Here is a 22,176-nt window from a genome sequence, read left to right as displayed (position 1 = left end):
TCTTCTAGAAAATACTCTTCGTATTTAAATAGAGTATATTTAAACTGAAAAAGTGAAATTAAAAATTAAATGGCAATATTATTTGTATAAAAAATTAAAATATCATAATTCAGTCTTAGCACTTAAAAATGACATACAATTCTTGGATTTTAAAGACTGCAAATCAAAACTTCTAGTCTGCAAAGCGACTAAAAATCACAGTCATCCATACTAAATGTGTTCATTATTGTTTTTCACTTTATGGAAGTTTGAATGGAATTTCTGGTTTCAATTTTCCCTCCGTTACTGAATTTACTATTTGCTACTATTTACTATGACTGGAGTGACAACTGAAATCAACAATACGTTTAAGAAACATTCAAATAATAATCAATTACTTCTTTTTGTGTTCCTGGCTACTTTTCCTTGGAATCCTTTTGCGATCATCCAATTTTTCGATTTTTAGTATTTAATTAATTTGTTCTAATTTGGAATTAAACAACCAAAAACCATTATCACAGCATCAAATGAGTTACTTACAAGGATGTGTTGTTAAACACACAAGTACATCTAGGGAGAAGGGGCACTTGCCCCCTTCTCCCTAGAGTTCGGAAAATACCTTCCTTGGTATTTTTATTGAAAAATATCCTGTTTTGTCTTTTCATTCAAATAAAATGAAAAAGGAAAAGACTTGCATCTAGGGGGTCAAAAATAGATTTTGACCCTTCGCCAAACCAACATTTCCATGCTTATTAAATAAAATGTTTTGATTTTGATGTCCTTTGTACTTATTACCAAGCTCTTGGCTTGAAGCTAAAAATGGGTCAAGCCTGAAAAAAAAATGCCCTGCACAAAGCAATTAAGCGTCAAAAATAATAAATTCATAATTACCGACTTCATATCCACCGGCAGTCCACCTTTACTCGCCTCAATTAGAGGATCAAAACCTTTCGAAATTTTTAAAAACTCCTTGGCTTGATTGATTTCACCACGCGTTTTTGCCTCCAAAGCAGCTTGTTTGAATTGCTTCTGACGCTCCAGGATTATATCCAACTGTTTTTGCTGTAAAGAAGGAGCAGCTTTCTTAGCATCAGGGGACGGTGCCACCTTTTCTCGTTTAGCTGGAACAGATTGAGACGAGTGACTTTTCGAAACTGAAAAAAAGAACCATAAACAAGTCATTATGATAAGTCTCAATGCTTTGACAAGCCTTAATTGGTGCAGCGTCTTGTTTTGATTGACAAATAACAGCAGAAATAGCGACGAAGACCACACTGCTATTCCATACAAACATCAAAAACAAGAAGAACAATAGGGAATTCAACCATTGCACTCCAGTTCAACCAGGACAGGTTGAACTGGACATGAGTCCTGGTTGAACTTCGCCGAAGTAAGGATCCTGGGACTGTTTTAAAAATTTTTCATTTTAGTTTTATTGGTCGTATGTTGTTGTAAGTCTTGCTTCTTTTATATATATATATATATATATATATATATATATATATATATATATATATATATATATATATATATATATATATATATATATATATATATATATATATATATATTTAAGTCTTGCTACTGTCTTACGAAAAGAATTCCCTATTGTTCTTCTTGTTTTTGATGTTTGCGAATAACAGCAATTGGGGTCCTATATCTTTGAGCAACAACAGAATAATCCAAATAGCGCTAAAGTGAAGCATCGCCTTACTTTTCTTATTAATCTTGCGAGTCAAGCCGTCACAGGTTCAGAATCGTTATTGGTTTGGAAAGAGAGGAAGGCGTGGTCTGTTTCAACTGTCTTATGCATGAATTTAGACAAGGTGAAACCAGTTGTAAGTAATTTTCGTACAAGCTTCCCAAGGTATAGAGTCCTTATGACCCTCGTTACACTAATTAAGACGGGTTTAAAACTGTCTCTCTGACGGCCTTGCAAACGCGATATAATGCTCATGCCTTGAGTAAAGAATTAATGAAATCCTAATGGAATGGGCAATTGAGTTTAATGACGAGCCATAGAAGAATGGGACATACATGACTATGAAAAAAAGGCAAAAAAAACTTCCAGCTAGACTTTTTTCTGCTTGAATATAATGTCAACAGTAAGGTTATTACAGGCTAAGCTGATGCTTTTAGCGGCTGTGAAGCCATTTTCCTGATGTATTTAAACTTACCTCAATCAAAAAAAAAAAAAAAAAAAAAAAAAAAAAAAAAAAAAAAACAGCGGGTTTTAGCCACAGACAGGTTAAACCGGCAATTTTCAGCATTTAGCCTTAGCAATCTCTGTGCATTTTCTCTGATGAAGTCTGGTGTAATATTCATTTTCAAACGATAACTGTATTTTCAACACAGCTATAAATATACTTTAGGGTTTTTCTTGGTTTAATTGTGTTTCGGGAGCAACACTTAGGTCTCATTCAAGTTTTTCTTCCTGTGCAGTCGATTTCAGTTTACTTACTCTTGTCTTGTGATGCAATGTTAATTTCAAAGAGATAATTTATTTTCAACGAAGCTAGACAACATACAAGGTAAAAATAAATGTTATGTTTAATTGTGTTGCAATTCGGTTTTGTCATTTATTTTATGCTGCCAATCTGACTTTATTGCAAGAAATCGGTAAGGGGCAGATTAAATAGACAACATGCAACAATGAATTTTAGCAACCTCTAGGTGTGTTTTTCTTAGCGCTACGAGGTGGCCTGTACAGGTAGAGAAATGAGGTCAAATTGCAGAGCCAACACTTCATTACAATGGAGAATATGCGTTGAATAAATCCTTATGCCGCAATATTAGCTCAAAGTGTTAGAGAAGATCGAGTTTTTATTAGCTAGAAAATAAACCTGTTAAGGTTTCACAGACATACTTTACATAAATTCCAAACATCAAAGTTTAAGTTGACTGACTCAACACCCCCCCCCCCCAAAAAAAAAACACACACACACAATTCAATATAATCTCCTTGCCCTTATGCCAAGAGGAGCGTAAGTCGTTGAATATCCTTAAAAATATTATCTATAAGAAACATCGTGATTTTTAGAGTGTGAGGAGGACGTAGATCGGAACTTAGTCACTCAAATGAGAACACTCTCAAAATAGTTGTTGGCGCCCAAGTGGCTGCCACACTAAACTTGAAATTCTTTACCCGTGAGGACAGGGTTTCGAGTCCTGGTGTCAATGGTTATTTGGTTTGGAAAGAGAGTCAGTAGCGTGACTCTGCAAGCTCAAACAGAGTACCTGGAAAAATCTGAGGAAGGTAAACAGGAAGGGTGTGCGAAAGAACATGATGGCTGCCCCCAGCCAACACTGCACTTTCTGGCTGAAGGGCCGTGAAATGGAGATCAGCACAACCAGTAGGGAGTGTTAGGTCGAATGCCCTATTCTTTACCATTACCTTAGTGCCACTACATTTCCCAAGGATTTGCAACAATTATCTCACATATTGCTCTTAGAGGAAATTTACTCTATTTCCACCTTTTAGCGCAAGTTTCTTTATCGTAAATCACTGAAATGACGACGCTTTCTTTTTGAAGAAATATCGAAATTGTTTTGCAACAAGTGACTCACTTGGAGTCTCTATTGGAGCTAACACAGCAGCGCTAATTTTGAATTAAAATCAACTTGGTGGAAGTGATAAAAACTTGAGAGCCATGGCTAATTGGAGTAAAGCCAGTACAGATAGTAATGATAATAATAAGATATTTATTTCAAAAAAACCTCTATCACAAGCCCACAAAGGGCCGAATTTGGACTTCGAAGTCGACAATATTAAATATTGTCTCAGTGAGAGGCAAAGCTGACAACTCTTTTTCAGAATTGTATAAAAATGATGTCACTTAACTTATTGATAGATAGTGTATCGTCCATCCAGGAGCAAAACTAAGGTAGATAGGCATAGAGTAAGGGTAATTCAAATAGTCTATCAGGTTCTTTTTTTTCGCAACAAGTGCTTAATCTCCTGCAATTTGTCCTTACAATTTCAAATCACAGACTTCATAGATATAATCGTATTTATAGGGACTTGTATTTAGAAATAATCTTACCTGAGCTGGGTATCTCATTAGAAACTGATTCACTTGGAGTCTCTATTGGAGCTAACACAACAGAGCCAATTCCAGGTGCAGCTTGTGCGGGTGCTATGCCAGGTATGGGAGGGTATCCTGAAAAAAAAATTAAACGAGGTAGTATTTTGCTTAAAAAGTGCCCATCACTATTGTATTTAAAGTTCTGTATTTAATATAATTACAACTGTAATGTAATGATGTTATTTGTAATGTAATGATGTTATTTGTAATGTAATGATGCTATATGTAATGCAATGATGCTATATGTAATGTAAATGATGTTATATCATCATTTTTAAGTCGCAAAACAACGCACACAAACAAATCAGACTATTAAAAAATTAAACCCATAATTTTTTTTTTTTTTAACAAGAAACATTGAAAATTTAGCTACATAAATTTTATAAAAAAAAAATCAACAAAAATTTTACAAAAAAAAACGAAGTCAAGATTACTTTTTGTCTTAGAAGATGAAGAAAACGTATCATATTGTGTGTGTGTGTGTGGGGGGGGGGGGGCGCGGTATGGTTTCAAGATATCTGAAAGGCAGAAAATATGGAGTCTATTAAAGGCCACATCTAGAACCCCCCTTTGAAGGGGGTCATACTCGTCTCAGGGACAGGGGTTCCAACACAAAATCACAAGGAGTTCCAGCATCTTCTTTCATATGGTCAATGATTAATATATCCAAGAGTAAGCACATTTAAGCAATTTTCAAGATAAAAAGGGGCTAGTGATAGTGGGGGGGGGGAACCTCCAGAAATCCCCTTTGGCTACAAAAAGGAGCACAGTTTGCTAAGTTACTTTGTTGATAGGTAGTCAAAACACTTAAAATAAAGGATATACAAATAGTAATGGTACCTGGAGGACAAGGCAGTTCTTCATAATCGATGGTTCTGCCTGCTTTGTGAGCCTTTATTGCATCTAAGTACTGTTTAACAATACGACCAAACCGACGAGCCTTGCTGTTGTTTCCCTCATCTTTGGCTTGCTTTTCAATTGACTTATATTTCTGCAGTCTTTGCTCTAAGGCCTCCAAAACAGTTCTGGGTGTCGATACTTCACTCGGCTCCTCTACGAAACACGAAAGCTCGTTTAAATACTTGCGTATTTAACGCAATAGGCTAACACAAGGTCTCAACGCCTCATCGACAATTTTTGAAGAATGCAAACTTGGGTTTAATTAATCACCAATTTAAAAGATCGGACCGCCCCCTCCCCGATTCTGAAAAAAATATCCAAAACACTCTTTGTCTGGCTGCGCACCTATCTTACAATTTAGAAGGAAATCTCCTTTAAAATGATTTTTACGGATGCCAGAAGAAAACACCACACTGTAAGGCCCAAATACGCTGAAGGTGCGATCAATAAGGACATATAAAGGCCTTGAAAGTCTTCCGCTACAATCCTGAACTAAATCAAACGACAGCAATTAAGTGGACTTGTGCACTTCACAACAATCGACCCCGACCAAATTCCAAAAACTTAGCTTGATGAAAAATCAACGTCATTAAGCTTTACCCAACAAAATCATAATAACATAAACATATACAAAATATTAGTTGCATCGATTTTTCTCTTCTTTACAAATACTTACATTGGACTGAATATAAAACAACCACTCTTGCTAAAAGAATGGAATAGGCAAATTTATGTATATTTGTTTAGCTAGCTTATGTTCTACATACTAGCCTAGTTCTAACTATTTTATAATCCATGAAAATAGCCCGTAAACAATATAGACTACTTACTTTCATACAATTTCAGGTTGGATCTAAACAGAGTTGGACCCTAATGAAATCAAAATTTTAGTAAATTAGAGTTGAGTTGGATCTAAACAGAGTTGGACCCTAATGAAATCAAAATTTTAGTAAATTAGAGTTGAGTTGGATCTAAATAGATCCAACTTAACTCTTTCATTAGGGTTGGACCCTAATGGAATCAAAATTTTAATAAACCAGAGTTAAGCTTGGTTTTCTAATTCTGCTAGGTAATGCATCACTGCCACTGGTCCTGATAACATGTAATTTACATTAAATCCATGTTGAAGTGCTACAGTTTCCTATACTTATCAACTATAAAGTCGCCATACCTTTTTTTACAGGTACTGCAGCAATAGGTGTTGCCATTGGAGCTTCTGGAGCCACATTCACTGGCATAGGGGTGTCAATGGGTTCTTGTGGCAGGGGTGGGAGTGAATCCATATCCACAGGCTGACCTGACTCAGCAGCAGTAATAAGTGGCTCAAATTGCTAAAGAAGAAAAAATTTGACAACCAAAGAACGCTAGAGAGAACTAAAGAGAGATAGAAAGAGGGAGAGAAAAAAGGGAGTGAGCGAGAGATGAAAAGAGAAAGATAGGATAAGACTTCCATCAGTGAAAATATAGCCAAGAAAAATATTTGACAAAAAATGAGGCAGACTTTTTTCGTTTTTTTTTATGAACATATAAATAAGCTATTGTTCATAATCTAAGAGGTGAAAAACAGTCCTTCCCTCTCCCTCCCATAATTGGCACTCCTCTTCTCAGTACTTTTGATTTGGCTTTGGCTGAGCAAATTTTCAATCACCATAGCCATTTTATGCAGTTTAAGGATACTTTAGTTATTTCTAAGAGCAGGAGTTTTACACAATTCCCAAGAGAATCAATCGATTCGACAGCTAAAAAAAGCAGTGGATGCTTACAAGATGACTATTTCTTAACGTAATTAACATCGTTTTTTCGTTTTAATGTTAGTTAACTTTCTAGATGTGACAGAGCTAGCTCAAATTGTATATTTTTTTTTCTACCTGGCTCTTTGAGATTATACCTTAGCTATAGTCCTTTAGTTTAGTTATAGTGTAGAAAGTTTTATTTCACAATTCAGTTATTTTGAGTTTTCTGGTCTTTGTCTTCTTTTCTTGGTTTGGTTAATTTTTGTTCCTTTTTTTTTGTATTTTGCTCTTTCCCAAACATGCCTTGTTTAACTCAGGCAAGATAGTTCGATTCATTCTTTATCCCTCGTCTTTCTCACTTGTCTTAGATGCATATTTCGTTTTACTTCTCTATTTTCTTCTCACAGACTTGGCAAAGGCATTTTGTTTCACTGTTCTCTTTATTTCTTTTTTCCCCATGGGTTTCGGATCCATTTTTCACTAATAATGAGGACTTTTTGCTAAACTTCAATTACTTTCTGGACCAAAGAGAATGGGTAGCTTAGAAGAGTGGAAACTGGCACTAGTGTCGACAAAAAAATATAAACGCTCTTGGCGTTTACTTATGCCGCTGGCACCACTTATTGGTGTTTAAGTACGGGGGTCACCACTTATTGGTGCAAAAAGGGCGCAAAAAGGCTGCTATGCCACTTACTCGAAGGGGAGAACCCCTTGTCGGCCCAAATATTAGTGGGATTCCCGCTCTTACCCCCACGGTCCTCTTGCTGCCACCAATGTTCGTGGTGTTTAGTTACCAGTGTTATACCGGTAGGCCACAACACCACTGGCGTGGTAATATACGGGTGTCACCACTTATTGGAGGGGAAAGCCCCGGCCCCAAATTATAATGCTATGCCCGTGTCTACCACACCAGTTCTGCAAATATCGGGTTTGGTACTACCCTATTTACAGTATACCCTGTCCCAGGGTATGATAACGCGATCGAGTGGTCAAATGGCCACTTTCTAAAGCCAAATGTATCCGCCTTGGGTTACGGCTAGAAAGCTCGTATTAATGAAGGTACCTCGTAGCTCTATTCCTACCCTGCCTGGGTTACGGAAACTAGTACACAGTTGTAGAAAATACCTTACTTGTATTCTTCCAAAAGGGTCACATATAACAACAGAAATATCCTTCCCCAAACGGGGTCAAAACGCAGACTAAAAAATAATAATAATCTTTACACAACTGTTCATATGGGTGGACCTCCACTTGGCCCAGCCAATCAGCTACATCCCCATTCAAACCCAATTCTAACTCTTAGATTTATCTTACAATGACTCCCCAAAAGCAGGAAGTACGAAAATAGAACTTAGTTCACAGCTCATTTATTGCAAAACCACTATCGCTTAGTAACGGAATTTAACCTGTCTTTTGAAATTATACTATAAGCAAATGTAATTCAGAAAAGGAAAACAGGTCATTTATCTAAGAGGAAAGAAACAGGGGTGGAACCCCAAAACCTCCCCCCGTAAGATAAATGACCGCCCACGTGCTACCGTGGTCCACCCTTACAAACATAAACACACAATTTCAACTTTACAAAATCCATTTGCCTTCTCTCCTCCACCAGTGTCTGTGCTACTACTTCCACCGCTTGGCAGTGGAACGGTCGTCATCGAAACGTTTCTACTGTAGGACCACCATGGTCTACATCGTATAGTATCCACCTTAAATTTTGAAAGTTGAAGTCTTCAAGATTCGTAGATAATGACTGTGCGCAGCACAATTCAAAACAACAAATTTTCTCGCTCTCACGAATTTAAATTTGAGAGGAGCAGAGGATCAGTTTCTGGCACCTATGATGATGTAAGCCATCATGAAAGATTTGGCTATGCTAGCCTTTTAATTTCCATCCGTGAAAACAACCCCACATCTCAAAAAGTAATTTGCCCTTTAGCACAATTTCAGATAATCTAAGGCCAACAATACAAAGGCCTGTGAAAACGATAGAGGTACTGGGAATGAAGTAAAATTTTGAGCGAACCACGAATCGCCTTTTTTCTGGGTTCCCTCTCCTGGGATAACTAACTGAAGAATATACGTTGATGCTAATTCAAGATGAAACTTAGATACATCTCCCACTGAATACAATTTTCCGGAAATAATTATCGATTCCCATGAACAATAACAGCTATGAATAGGGCTACTGGACTAAGGTTTGGGTGAAGTATAAGGTGACTGGGAGAGAATATCCCCCAAGGACTCCAGATCAGAAGGGAAGATCTCGGTAAAGGGATCACAACTTGTCCGCCGGTTGTGCATTGAAAAAAGGGGCTGTCTTTTGCGACTTCCCGCAAGCGATCTTCCCCAAGAGATTCCTCCCCCTCATAAAAGAACAAACCCTCTTTTGAATTGATCAGACCAACATCAGAGTTCTTTCTAAATCTTTCCAATCCGAATTGATGTTTCATATCTCCAAACTCTCCCCCAACCCGTTGTAAGTCATTCATCTCGATTTTGTAACCATCTTGTTTTATTCCTCATGGGTCTTTGACCTCTTTCCCCCTTATTATCTATGTTTTCAAGGCACAGCCCATCCAACATTTTATTTTTCTCCCTATTATTTATGTTTTCAAGGCACAGCCCATCCACTGCCTTGCTAGTTCCGTTGAATTCTGCTACTCTTAACCAAAGCTCCGTATGGCTATGATTAATGTCTTTAGACAAGATTCTTTTTAGAAACTCTTGGTTGCTAAATATCTAAGAACGACTATTTAATCTATAGCTAGCCTTTTTAAGGTTAGTTGGTCTCCATACATCTGGAACCCAGAAATTTTTCGGTTGATCTCTCTCAAAAGCCTCCAACTGGGCCTTTTCTTCTCCACTTCTGCGTTTTTTTTCTTTCATGTCTCTTTCTTTATAGGCTACTCTAGCACTTTCGTCCTGTTTTCTATTCTTTCTAATTTCATCTTTCTCAGCCTGTATTTTCCCCTCATATTCTCGGTGCTCTCTCTCAAAGGCCTCCATATTAGCCTTTTTTTTCTATTTTCCTACTTTTTCTATGGGCTTTACTCGCCCTTCTCGATATTGAGTTAATCTCATCTCTGTCCGACATAATTTCAGAATTCCGTTAACTTCAAATTACCTCTTCAGTCTAAATGAAAATTCTTTTATCCATTTAACTTCCGGTCTCTCGCGAAAAATTTTTTTGACACGCGGCAATTTTAGCCTTATATTTTTGAATACTAATTAGTTGCGTGATATATTGATTCATAAATTTTTCAATTATGATCTCAAAAGGCATAGCCCATAATAGATATTCAGAATTGTATTAATTGATTCAGTATTTCTTTCTTTTCTCTTTATATGTAACCACAATAGGCTACTATCACTATGCAGGTTAACTCGACTAGTCTCTTCGAAAACACGAAATTCTTTTATTATCAACGCTGTTAATAATTCCTGTTCTTGCTGCCACCACTTCTTGGCGTTTACTTATGCCGCTGGCACCACTTATTGGGGTGTAAGTACGGGGGTCGCCACTTATTGATGCAAAAATGGCGCAAAAAGGTTGCTATACCACTTACTTGAAGGGGAGAACCCCTTGTCGGCCCAAATATTAGTGGGATTCCCGCTCTTACCCCAACGGTTCACTTGCTGCCACCAATGTTCGTGGTGTTTAGTTACCAATGTAGTGCGAGATGGCCACAACACCACTGGCGTGGCAATATACGAGTGTCACCACTTATTGGAGGGGAAAGCCCCGGCCCAAAAATATAATGCTATGCCCGTGTTTGCCATACTGATTCTGCACATATCGGCTTTTATACTACCCTATGTACAGTATACCCTGTCCCAGGGTATGATAACGCCATCGAGTGGTCAAATGGCCACTTTCTAAAGCCAAATGTAACCACCTTGGGTTACGGCTAGAAAATCTCTTAACTTCCTCGTCGGAGGTAACAAACCTCCTTGTCATTATAATAATGAAGATACCTCGTAGCTCTATTTCTACCCTGCCTGGGCTACAGACAATAGTACACAGTTTGTAGAAAATACTTTACTTGTATTCTTCCAAAAGGGTCACATATAACAACAGAGATTTCCGTTTCAAGACGGGGTCAAAATACAGACTAAAGAATATTAACAATCTTTACACAACTCTTCATATGGGTGGACCTCCGCTTGGTCCAGCCACTCAGTTGCATCCCCATTCAAACCCAATTCTAACTCTTAGATTTATCTTTCAATGACTCCCCAAAACCAGGAAGTACGAAAATAGAACTTAGTTCACAGCTCATTTATTGCAAAACCACTATCGCTTAGTAACGGGAATTTAACCTGTCTTTTGAAATTATACTATAAGCAAATGCAATTAAGAAAAGGAAAACGGGTCATTTATCTGAAAGGAAAAGAAACAGGGGTGGAACCCCAACAAATGCCATCTAACGTTTGGCGGTACTTGACATTTTTTCAAGCTTTGTTATCAGATACTTATTTTTTTTGTCAGATACTTATTACTACCCTAATTTTAACAATCGCACTAATTAAATTGATTATTCTAACTATTACACTGGAAAAAATGTAAAATGTCGCCAGTTGCTAGATGGTGTTGACTGTTTTTGTCAACACTAGTGCCAGCTCCCACTCTAATAACTACCCATACTCTTTATTCTGGACGTAAAGAAAGTAGCTCAAATTGTGTATTTTGTTACCACCTGGATTATCTAAGGAGTAATGATTCCAATCTCCTTTGTTTTTATTCTAGATTTTAATCATTTTTATATTTCTTGTTTGTTTTTTGGCTTCTCTTCTTTTTTTAAAGTTTCAGCTGCGGTAAAGATGCCTTGTTTATAAAGGCAAAGTATTCACGATTGTTTCTTTCTTCCTTGTCTTTTTATCAGCCATAGAAAAACATTTTGCTTCCCTCCACTTGTATTTTTCACTGGCCTCTTTGCTAGAATTCCTTTTTTTTATCATATTATTTCTCACCTTCATCAAAGAATAAATCTAGTCTTATATCCATAAACATTGGAAATAATCTAATATTCTAAATTCTAAAGACAAAGGCGCCTAAACTAATAACATATGTTTTTTTTTTATCTTCACTCCATTTTCTCCCTATTTCCACAATTTTAAAGGGGAAAGTAAATATGTTCTGAAACCCCATTTGATATACATAGCGTACGACAAAAAAAAAGAAAAGACCAAATCAAACGAGTCTAATCTTCAGCCAATGAATAAAACGAAGGTGGGAGAAAACGAGGCCACGTCTAGATTGACATTATTCGACTAAAAAACTTGCCAGGCATGTTTCTAGCTGGTTGAAATACTGTCAATCAAGACGGGTTTGACTTATACTGAAAGCTTGGTTAAAACAAGAGACACGCTTGATAACTTCTTAGATATTACCGCTTTGGCTCAAATTTGTAAGAAGATGTGGGTTATTTCTAGTATGTGACACAACCCATATTGGACAAAAACACAAATATCAATATACAAGGAAGACAAATTTAGGGGGGGGGATTTCACATCCACTTATGTCCCAAATAAATATATTCAAAGGTATACAGTTTTATCGAAATGCAATATTTTAAGCAATTCAAATTCACTGCCACTTTTCCCAAAAAGAACTCAACTTCCCACTTCCCATCAGTGTCAGACTGGATTACAAGATTACAGAAGATAACTTCAAAATATCGGTATTAGATGTGCTTGTTTGCACCATTTTAAGACATGCAAAGGACATCCAGACTTCCCACCTAATTCTCCCCCAAGGAAATCTTGGCCAGAAATAACATTTTTTTTTTTAATCCTACAAACACAATCAAAATTACCTTGTCTCCCTAAATGTTGAAACTGTATATGCTTAAAGGCTAGCCAAAAGAAAAACAGGCGATACTTATATTTCAGATTGATTCCATTTTTGGCTATTTATAAGCTTATTAGCTTTTGCCCTGGGCCAGTTTTTAGATTTTGTTACAGCTAATATATTTCAATTCACTTCTCTATATTTTCCATATTGTTAATTCTGTATCGTTAATCCACTTAGATTAGCTTTGAGCGATAGAACAAATTTAATACGTTCTATTTTACACATAGAGGAAGTTGTCATTTACCTTGACTATGCGCAGATATTTCAATGCTGTCTCGGTATCTCCCTTTTGCTTAGCAAAAACTGCTGCTTTCTTAAACGCATCTCTTCGTTGTTGAACTTCTTTGACCATTTCCTCGTTGACTGAACTTACTGCTTCTTGTATCACAGCTGGTCCCAATTCTGGCTGAGGCACCTGCAAGTATCAAAAGCAAACTTGCTTCAGATTTGGCATGCACATGAACAAAAAATAATAGGCCCCGCCTCCCCCTAAAAAAAGAAATTGGAAAATAGTAGCCTGAAAATATTTTTTTCTTAGCATCCCGAACTTGAAATCAAATATATATTCTGAAATACTGCACTGTTCAAACTGCCTATCTCCACAAAATCTACGCCAAAAAAGAAAGACCACAATTTGAATATCTTTTTTACACATTCTATGAAAGAAAATACAAAGCTACAACGTTGCATCCGGTACAGCCTTAAAACCTGACACGCAAGTATACAAAACATCCTGCAGTACTTGGCAGTGGTTCAGTTTTTTTTTTATCAATTTTATAAGTGGGTTGCGTAGCGCTTCGAAAAAAAAACAACAAAAAAACAAGCACAAATTTTGAAAATACTGTTACCAGGGCGTGATACTAAAGGGATGTCTGGAATGACTAAAGCAAGGAACAGGGCCGTATCCAGGTTTTTTTCGGGGGAGGGGGAGGGTATTCAAGCCCCCTAAACCCTCCTTCCCCAATTATACGGCCTGGGAAAGGAGTACCCAGTCTTTTTTTAAACAATAGTTTAAGTAGATTCGCATATTTTGCTTACTTTCAGCTCAAGAACTGATTTTTCAGTTATAATTACTCCGCACTTTTTTTTCTTACTTACTTTATTTTCCACTTCTAATTCACTCAAGTTCAACAAAAGAACTAATTTTCTAGTTCTATTTGCTTTCTGCTTACTAAACTTTCTACTTCTAGTTCTAGTTAATTTCAATGGAAGACCTTATTTTTTATTTCTACTTATTTTCTACTAAGTTTTCTTTTTTACTTTTTCCTTACATTTTATTTTCTTATTTACTTCACTTTCCACTCGTAAATCTACATACTTTCAGCTGAAGAACCGATTTTTCAAAACACAAACCATTCATTAAAGTTGGACATAATTATATCGGTTATAAAAACAAGGCAATACTTAATAAAACTACATTTTCCAAAATAAAAATATATATACGCTTCTCTTTAAAAAAATGAATTCACAACTCATGCCTAAACCAAGATTTATTTTAACCTCCTGGCCTCTCTTTCTGACTGAATAAGGGCAATAATATCTCCTTTTCTTACGGATAACTTGATATTTCTAATAGAACACTTCCTTTTCAGAATGAAATCAACTTTTGACTTTGAGCTTCCAGTACTTCCAAGGACTTCAGTTACAGTAGCCGAATTACTACTGTTTTGTATAATTATTTAGGTTAGACCCAAAAATGTTATTTAAGAGACAATCCATTCAAACTGATAAACAAGTTGAAAATAAGGGTTTTTGTGAGTTCAGTGTACTCATACCTGCATATAGACACTCTTATCCCTCTCTAATGAGGAAGATTCGTCTTCTTCCGCTCATCGTTCGCAGCGGCAACACGAGCAACTTGTCGCAACTAACAGCAGCACCGATCATCTTAGATTTTTAGTCGAAAATAGTATTAAGCGGGTAATCTATTTCAATTATTACCCAAACCAACATACAAAATAGTTTATTTTGTATGTTCGGTTTACAGTCTGTACATAAGTGGTACGGGGGATCCCTCCTTCATTCTGATGCTGCACAGTGATGGCAACAGTGTCAGAAGCACCATGGTGCAACCAACAACAACTCCCGTCATCATGGAGCTTAAGTTACTCTAGAAATAAACTACTGATTTTTCCATTTTTAAAATTTCTAAATCTGACTAATCTGTTCATCAATGTGACAAGCTGTTCATCAAGCTTATAAAATACTTTCTTTTGTGTTTTCAATGTGTTCCTACTTGCACATAGGGAGTGGGGGAATTTCCCTCCTCCCTAACGTTGGACAGATTTATCAACGGTGCTATGGGTACTTTGTGGCATCTAATAACAGTTCCTGTCATCTTACGTGACAAAAAGAAAGTTTGTATTTAAAATGTTTTCACATTGAAACAGTCCACTGTTTCATGCGTTAAAAGCAGGCGTCATTTGGCATCACAGGTAAGAGTAGACAACTATGGTAAAAATAAAAAGCCCTCGAACAATCCTACCGTAAACCAAGAGCAACTAAATACAAAAGGCAAAGAAGAATAAGAAGAAATAGAGAGAGTACGAGGGGGGGGGGGCAAGCATGTACCAAATAACGACTGGTTAAAAATATTACATGTGTTGTTTCTGAAGGAGGTTATGTTCCGGTGGGAGGGGTATCTAGACACTGATTAAAAATAAATACCATGTTAAAAATACTTTATGTTAAATATGGATCAGCAACTGGTTAAAGATAGGTTCAAAATATAAGGGGGATTAGAAATATTTTACAGGCTAAACATAAGTTAATAAGAATGACCTGGTTAGAAATAAATGCGATTAAAAAACAGTCATCAGTTCAAAATCAATCCCGGCTGAAAATAAATACTGGTGGAGTTTCTAAACGGAGATTAAATTTTAGTGAGTCCCAATAATAGTCCAAACAGGTAAATACAACAGTATGAAAATAACTATACGATTTAAAATGCTTTTCTTTTAAATGTAGGCTTGATAAAAAAAAAGTAAAAACATAGTTTAAAGGTAGAGACCTTTCAATAGTAGTTGCACGTTCAAAAATAGTTGCACGTCAACAATTAAGAACAGTTATAAATAGTACCTCTGTTGTTTCTGAGGGGGGTTCTGTCTCACCAACGGGGATATCTAACAGAGGATTTGGTGCTTCACTCTTTTTCTCCCCAGTCGCAACAGGCGGAGGAATTTCAGACTCCTCGATCTTTCTCCCTGCTTTCACCGCCCTTTCCATATCTTTCAGAGTCTTCAACCCTCTTTGATACCTAGCAAGGAGAACAAATTGGGTAATATTATTGGGTATAATTGGGTAACATTAGGTTGAATAGCCTGGTTAACAGTTACTTAGCAACAATAATTTTCTTAACAACAGGAAACTACAATTGCATTGTAAATAAATAAAAAATTATATATTGATGGGTTTCTAACCAAAAGATAAGTGCTCTAGTTGCATCAATTTTACCTCCAGGTCTGAGCGAAGTATGAGATGTTATAAGGGAATTTTAAGATAACAAGATATAATTACAAAAATATATGACAAAACTGTAGAAGGGTGGGTTTTTGATAAACCAGAAGGTTGGCAGCCACTGTTACAAGCATAATGCATTTAACAAAGCGCTTGCACAGCGTTGGCATGTATTTTTAAGTGGGGGAGAGGGCAAAAAACAAGTAAAAATGTCATTTTAAAAGCGACGTTATTCGGTACGAGATTTGTTCACCGCTTTGTCTGTGTTTTGTCTAATGGGCTTCAACCCTCATCTAAAAGAACGCTAAATATAAAAGAAGGCAGTGCCACTTTGTATTTTATTTACAAAATGCAAGGCTTTTCTGAGAAAAAACTTTTCATTTCAAACAAAAGACTCCTTTTTGCGAGGAGAAACCTTTTTGCAAGGCCAGTGAACCAGCAACATAATACTACAGTGTAAATATATACAATAATGTAAGCTCCTATCTTCTCCGTTAAAATATTTTGAGATATACTGAGGCAGGGTACTACCCTTTGGCTCCGCCTTTGCGCGAACGCAATAACGAATTTTTATAAATGGCTGGCGCATATGCGCCAATTCAATCCTTCCGATCCAAATACAACATCCTATTCAAAGACTTCCATCTATGGCGCTAGTGCTGCTCTATCCTTTTTAAAAGCAAAATTGCATTACTGAACAAGTTTATACTATGCGTGACACTATAATGGTAGTGGTTATAAGCAGGAGCGTCTCGAGGCAGGGGCAAGGGGGAGGGGGCGCACTGCTCCCCCCCCCCAACTTTTATTGTATTCGGTAAAATTTTCACCGAAGGCAAAAATGTCGGCAGAAATTTTGCAAAATTTCTAATTTCTGTTGAAAATTCGGCGGAAATCAGGTAGCGATTCGGTAAAATCGACACAGTTCGCCCCCCCCCTCCCATGAAAAGAAGCTCGGGACACTCTTGGTTATAAGACTCAAGGATTTAATGGATATTTTAAAGAAAAACTTTTAAAGAATATGTCGTTTAAAGAAAATGGGTCTTTCAGCTAATTTAAATGAGTTATTTAAGGAAAACTTCCTTAGCCACAGGAACTATAATTCAATCATAAAAACGTAACAAAAAGCAGCTTTTCATCTATTTTTCCAGTGGTTCCCATACTTTAATGATTTTTAAGACACAAATCGTCATTACAACAAGTTATGACGAAGTTGTAGATTCATAGATTGTCGCTAACTCGGAAAGTTGTTCAGCTAGGGCAATAGAGCCCTAGGGAAGGGAAGGATCTATGGACCAAATGAGGTTCCAGTAAGGGTCTCAAAAGCTTCTACCTCTCTATTTTCGCCTTAGACTGACGATGAAATTGCAGTAATTCTTGGTCATAATGTTATTGTAACTAATTTATATAAGCCTTGCCTTTACCGATTTGCAGTTTAGCATTCATCAATCTAATTTAAACCGCCCACTTTAACTTCATTAGCAATAGATATGTCACACCTCTTTTCTTACTTTTGTTTACACTAAACTCAAACGATTTTATTGTCAAACGCCTTACACGGTCATACCGATCAGTGGCAGTTCTTGTCACATTTAAAGATAAGGCACTAATCATATATAAATCAAAGCCATAACAATCGTTATACAAATTTATATGTTAGTTCGAAATACCACGAAAAGGGTTAAACTAAAACTTAAAAACAATTAAATATCCAGCTATCTTAAAAGAAATTAAAATAACCTAACTCCAAGTTCAATTTAAAGAAAAAAAGCCTTTAAAATCAACAAGGAATAAAAAGTATAATGAACTAAACAAATAAATATGTACGATTATTGACGAGTGAGTGAAGTATTAAAAACCTTGACAAACGAGGGAACGAAATTAATTGCCTAATGCATATTTCGTGCTGTTACCAGCCGAATTTTACAGTAGTTAGGACATAAACCTTTTACCATATTTACCATTTTACCTTTACCATATTTCCTGCCGTTACCGGCTGAATTTTACACTAGTTAGAACATAAAAAAAAACTTTTACCAAAAAGGCAGAATCTGCACACATGTATTTTTTTTAACTAGTGCGTGTTCTGTCTAGCTCTAACTCTTTAATAATCAATGGAAAATTGTTTAAAATAAAACAATCTACCCCTATTTTAAAAACTTCAGTGGGATTTAAATAAATTAGAACCTTTAATTAAAATCTGAATTTTCATAAGATTAAAATAAAGCTCATCTTTTGTGTTTCTAGTTTTCTTGGGCAATGTTGCACTGTCGGGTTTTGACTTATATTAAACCAGTTTTAAAATGCTAAAGCTTCCTCCTATATCAGTTTTCTATGCTTTGTAATCCCAGTCAAGCAATGTTACAAAGAGCACCAACATTTGCTGACATGCAAACAGGAAAATGAACTCCACAAATAGTAATTATAAAAAAACTGAAGGGGAGGCTCGGGGGTATGCTGAAACCAGCATATGAATCAAAAATTCAGTTCAATTATTGTTGATAGGCTATCACAAACAATTGCTCAGGAAAAAAAGCTAATAAACAGCTTTAATATAGAAATATATATATTAGATAAAAAGGGTGGTTGTACATACAGCTTACAAGTTTTTCAACTTCAATGGGTTAATTAACAGACAAAAACACAAATCTCGTACAATCGAAATACTTAGTGGTGAGAGTGGTGAGAGCTCCTACTCTAAGACACAAACTTACCTCTCATTTTCAAAAAACTAATTAAATGCATTCCTGCTTCAATCCCCAGGGTAAACCACCCCATCAAAAAAGAAAATAATAAATAAATATAAACTAATTCAATATAATTCCAAATTTCATATAATTCTTGAATTATGTCAAATTCTTGAAATTATAACTTAATTTTATCATATTTAAAGTAGCCCTAAACTATAAGGTTGCCACACCTTAATTTAACAAAATCATGCGATACTTTTGGTGATATTTAGCAAAAGGAGTTTTCCGAAGGTAGCTAATATACATCACGTAGTTTTTCATGTAGTATAATGTAGCCATATGTACGGGTTGTCTAAAAGATTTTTAAACATCGTCCAATAATGCAACAACAAAAAAGAAGAATCCAGGAAAGTAGTTTAAAACAGTAACATCATAAGCTAGTCATTAACCATCCTCTCACTTTCCTCCAAAGTCTCTGATTTTATTAGATTCAAAATATAAATAAATCCCTATTTTATGTGTCACATCAAAAGTCTGAACTCACCCTTTTTCCCGTAAAATACTCGCACAAATTACGACATAATAATCGTGGATCTTTTATTACTTATCGTCAAATTTCTTTACCTTTTCTTGTCTTATTCACTTCATTTTTAAAAAAGTAATTCCAAACGGTATAAATTATAATTTCACACCATTTCTTACTTCAACTCAATATTAAAAATTTCATTTGCATGAAATTAGAAAAAAAAAATTCATTACAATACACTTTTCATTTAATTTAATTTTGTTTTTCAATATTAGCGCAATCATTTCGAGTTTTGTGATCAAAAAAAGAAACGGTGAAGCGAGTTTTTACTTCTTCTGGAAGATATATTTGTAAAAAACAGGTTAAGGTACATAACGACAATGATGATTAAAATTCACAGCTCAAAATCAAACATTTGCACTAAAGACTGTAGCTAGAGTGACAGAGGGAGTCTTAACTTGACCCTCCCCCCTCGTTATCCATCAGATATCTGAAAAACAACATAAAATGTAAACGTTTTGGTCACATAATGGCTTAAAAGGACAATAAATGACTTGCATAGTTGAGTTCAGACCAAAAAAGGCAGCCTCTGCTCCCTCTGATTAAAAAAAAACTAAATAAAGCTTACCTCTTAACACGCGAGGTCTCGCCAGCGACGAGTGCATTCTTAGTGGCTAATTCATACATAGAAATTCTTTCCGACAATGTCCCTAGAACACCATTCGGGATCTTTGATGGCTGAGGTACCAATAAACGTGGGGGAGGCAAAGGCTTCTTTACCGGAGGTGGAGGGACTTCAGAAATTTCTTCTTCAAGAATTTCGGAGTTTTCTTCACCATCTGTTGCAGAACCAAGATTTAAAAGTTCTTGCTATAAATGAGCAGAAGTTAAATTAAATTTAGTTAATGTCAAATAACGAACTGAAGCAATATTAAGGGCATTACTTTTAGAACACGTCGATGACAAGTTTACAGGTTCAACTTAACTCACTGGACGTAAAAAAATTCTTAAACCACAGTGCCCTTCCAAATTTGACTAAAATAAAACAAAAATATAATAATGGGTAAATCCTTAAGTTATGACAGTGAAAGAATAAAACACTAAAATACTATATACTTTTACCAAAAGCCCAGATGTTTTTCTTCACGTCCAGAAGCCTTCATCAGAAGAAAAAAGAGAAACTAGACTAGATGAAAAAACAATATACAACAAAAAGAGAAAAACAAAAAAAAGAACGAAATTCGGATAGACCGGCAAGTGATCTGACAAAAATCTACGCGAGGTTATGACACAGTTTATCAGACACTGTATGACGTTTGTGTCACCATCCTGGATTATGTTTAGAACATGCACTGAATAACAACCACTAAATATATAATTAGCAGTAAGTTTACCGCAGATGATTTCTAGCTTTTTCTTACCGTTGGGAACAAAAAATTCTTCCCACTTCTTCATGCATGAGCAGGTTAGTGTGTATGCGTCAATCAATGAGAAATGGTTCGAAATTGTATTATTCGTAATTGCGAAAGCAGAAAAAAAACTTGTGAGCCGGCCAAGTGGTTTGCAACTGTCCCATCTCACAGGTATGACTTAATTTATGTACAAATTATGACTCAATCTTTTATTTATATACAGTGGACTGATTGGCCTATGTAGGATTTCTAAAAAAAAGGGGGCGGGGGTTGATGAGATGTGTGAAAATAAGGAATTTTTTTTCTTCTAATAACTGGTGGAATAATTGTGATGCTTTCAGGGGCGGATCCAGGATTTTTTTAGGGGGAGGGGGGCACAAAATAAGTTGATCCGATAAACTTACGTTAGGAGCAAGTTTAATTAACGCAAACTTGCGTTCATTTTGTAAATTAAACTACTTTGGACTACGTTAGGGGGGGGGCCCTCCCCCTCCTCCTCTGGATCCCCCACTGGATGGTTATTCATTTTTTTTTCACGTCGTGATATTTATTTTCTCAGATTGTAGTTCCTGTGTGACTTGAAAAAGGCTAATTACCTGTTTTGGCGGAGAGCCGAGATAAGAGCAAGATAAGAGCATTTCTGGTCGTTTTGAGTTTGAGTTATTGTAGGCTTCTATTTCTACTGATCTTAAGTTTAATATGGCCTTTACTTTTCTTTTAAAAAAACTTTCTTTTTCGTAAAGTTTTCGTAGTATATATATATATATATATATATATATATATATATATATATATATATATATATATATATTTATATCGGCGCGTACAAACAGCTCCTCTCATTTGATCTACCATCAGCGGTCCAATTACCCTGGAACACGTATTTTGGCAGAAACTTTCTCAAAATGCCTTTGAAACCAACTTGAGACTTCGAAACCTACTTTTAATTCCTAAAAACATCCAATAATAACATTGCACTACTATACTGATTTTCATATATGTATTGGAATAAATTAATTTAAAATTAGTTTCTTCAAAATTTAATGTTCCAACGTTGAAGCCACTTTCAGAAACTTTCTCAAAATGCCTTTGAAACCAACTTGAGACTTCGAAACCTACTTTTAATTCCTAAAAACATCTAATAATAACATTGCACTACTATACTGATTTTCATATATGTATTGGAATAAATTAATTTAAAATTAGTTTCTTCAAAATTTTATGTTCCAACGTTGAAGCCAAGATTCGCGTTCAAGAGAAACCTGACTTGTCTACCCGTGAACAGATCTAATGTCGTTTGTGTTTATACGTTCTCTGGAGCCCTCGCACCTCGGTCCGTGTTTTTATAATGGGTGAGATAGGGAAAGATCATACTGCCTATTATATATACAGTGATAACAACTATACCTTACCAGATTTGAGTTTCTTTTATTGTTTTATTTTTGTAGTATGGCGTTTTTTCATCTCTTTGACTAGGCTTTAAAAACTCAATCTTTACAATAATTTTAAATAAAATCCCTCTGAGCAAAGACATTCAGCTT

General features: G+C 35.8%; 1 protein-coding gene across 2 annotated transcripts in view; it reads right to left on the bottom strand.

The window, feature by feature from the left end:
• Positions 1-22,176, bottom strand: part of l(2)gd1 (lethal (2) giant discs 1) — a 52,443-nt gene that overhangs the window by 7,193 nt on the left and 23,074 nt on the right. For both annotated transcript variants that reach the window (XM_089100768.1, XM_089100769.1), the window contains exons 4-10: positions 19,852-20,093; positions 15,633-15,810; positions 12,799-12,969; positions 6,136-6,295; positions 4,905-5,117; positions 4,023-4,139; positions 871-1,133 (exon numbers count right to left, since the gene is read on the bottom strand). In XM_089100768.1, coding sequence (XP_088956894.1) covers positions 871-1,133; positions 4,023-4,139; positions 4,905-5,117; positions 6,136-6,295; positions 12,799-12,969; positions 15,633-15,810; positions 19,852-20,093 — 1,344 coding nt within the window. The remainder of the gene's footprint in view (positions 1-870; positions 1,134-4,022; positions 4,140-4,904; positions 5,118-6,135; positions 6,296-12,798; positions 12,970-15,632; positions 15,811-19,851; positions 20,094-22,176) is intronic.

This window comes from Artemia sp. Qi Xiang Cuo, chromosome 14 (assembly GCF_049724085.1).
Source record: "Artemia sp. Qi Xiang Cuo chromosome 14, ASM4972408v1, whole genome shotgun sequence".
Classification (NCBI taxonomy): Eukaryota; Metazoa; Arthropoda; class Branchiopoda; order Anostraca; family Artemiidae; genus Artemia; species Artemia sp. Qi Xiang Cuo.
Note: the sequence above shows the minus strand (reverse complement) of the source record. Positions and strands in the feature narration are given on the sequence as shown.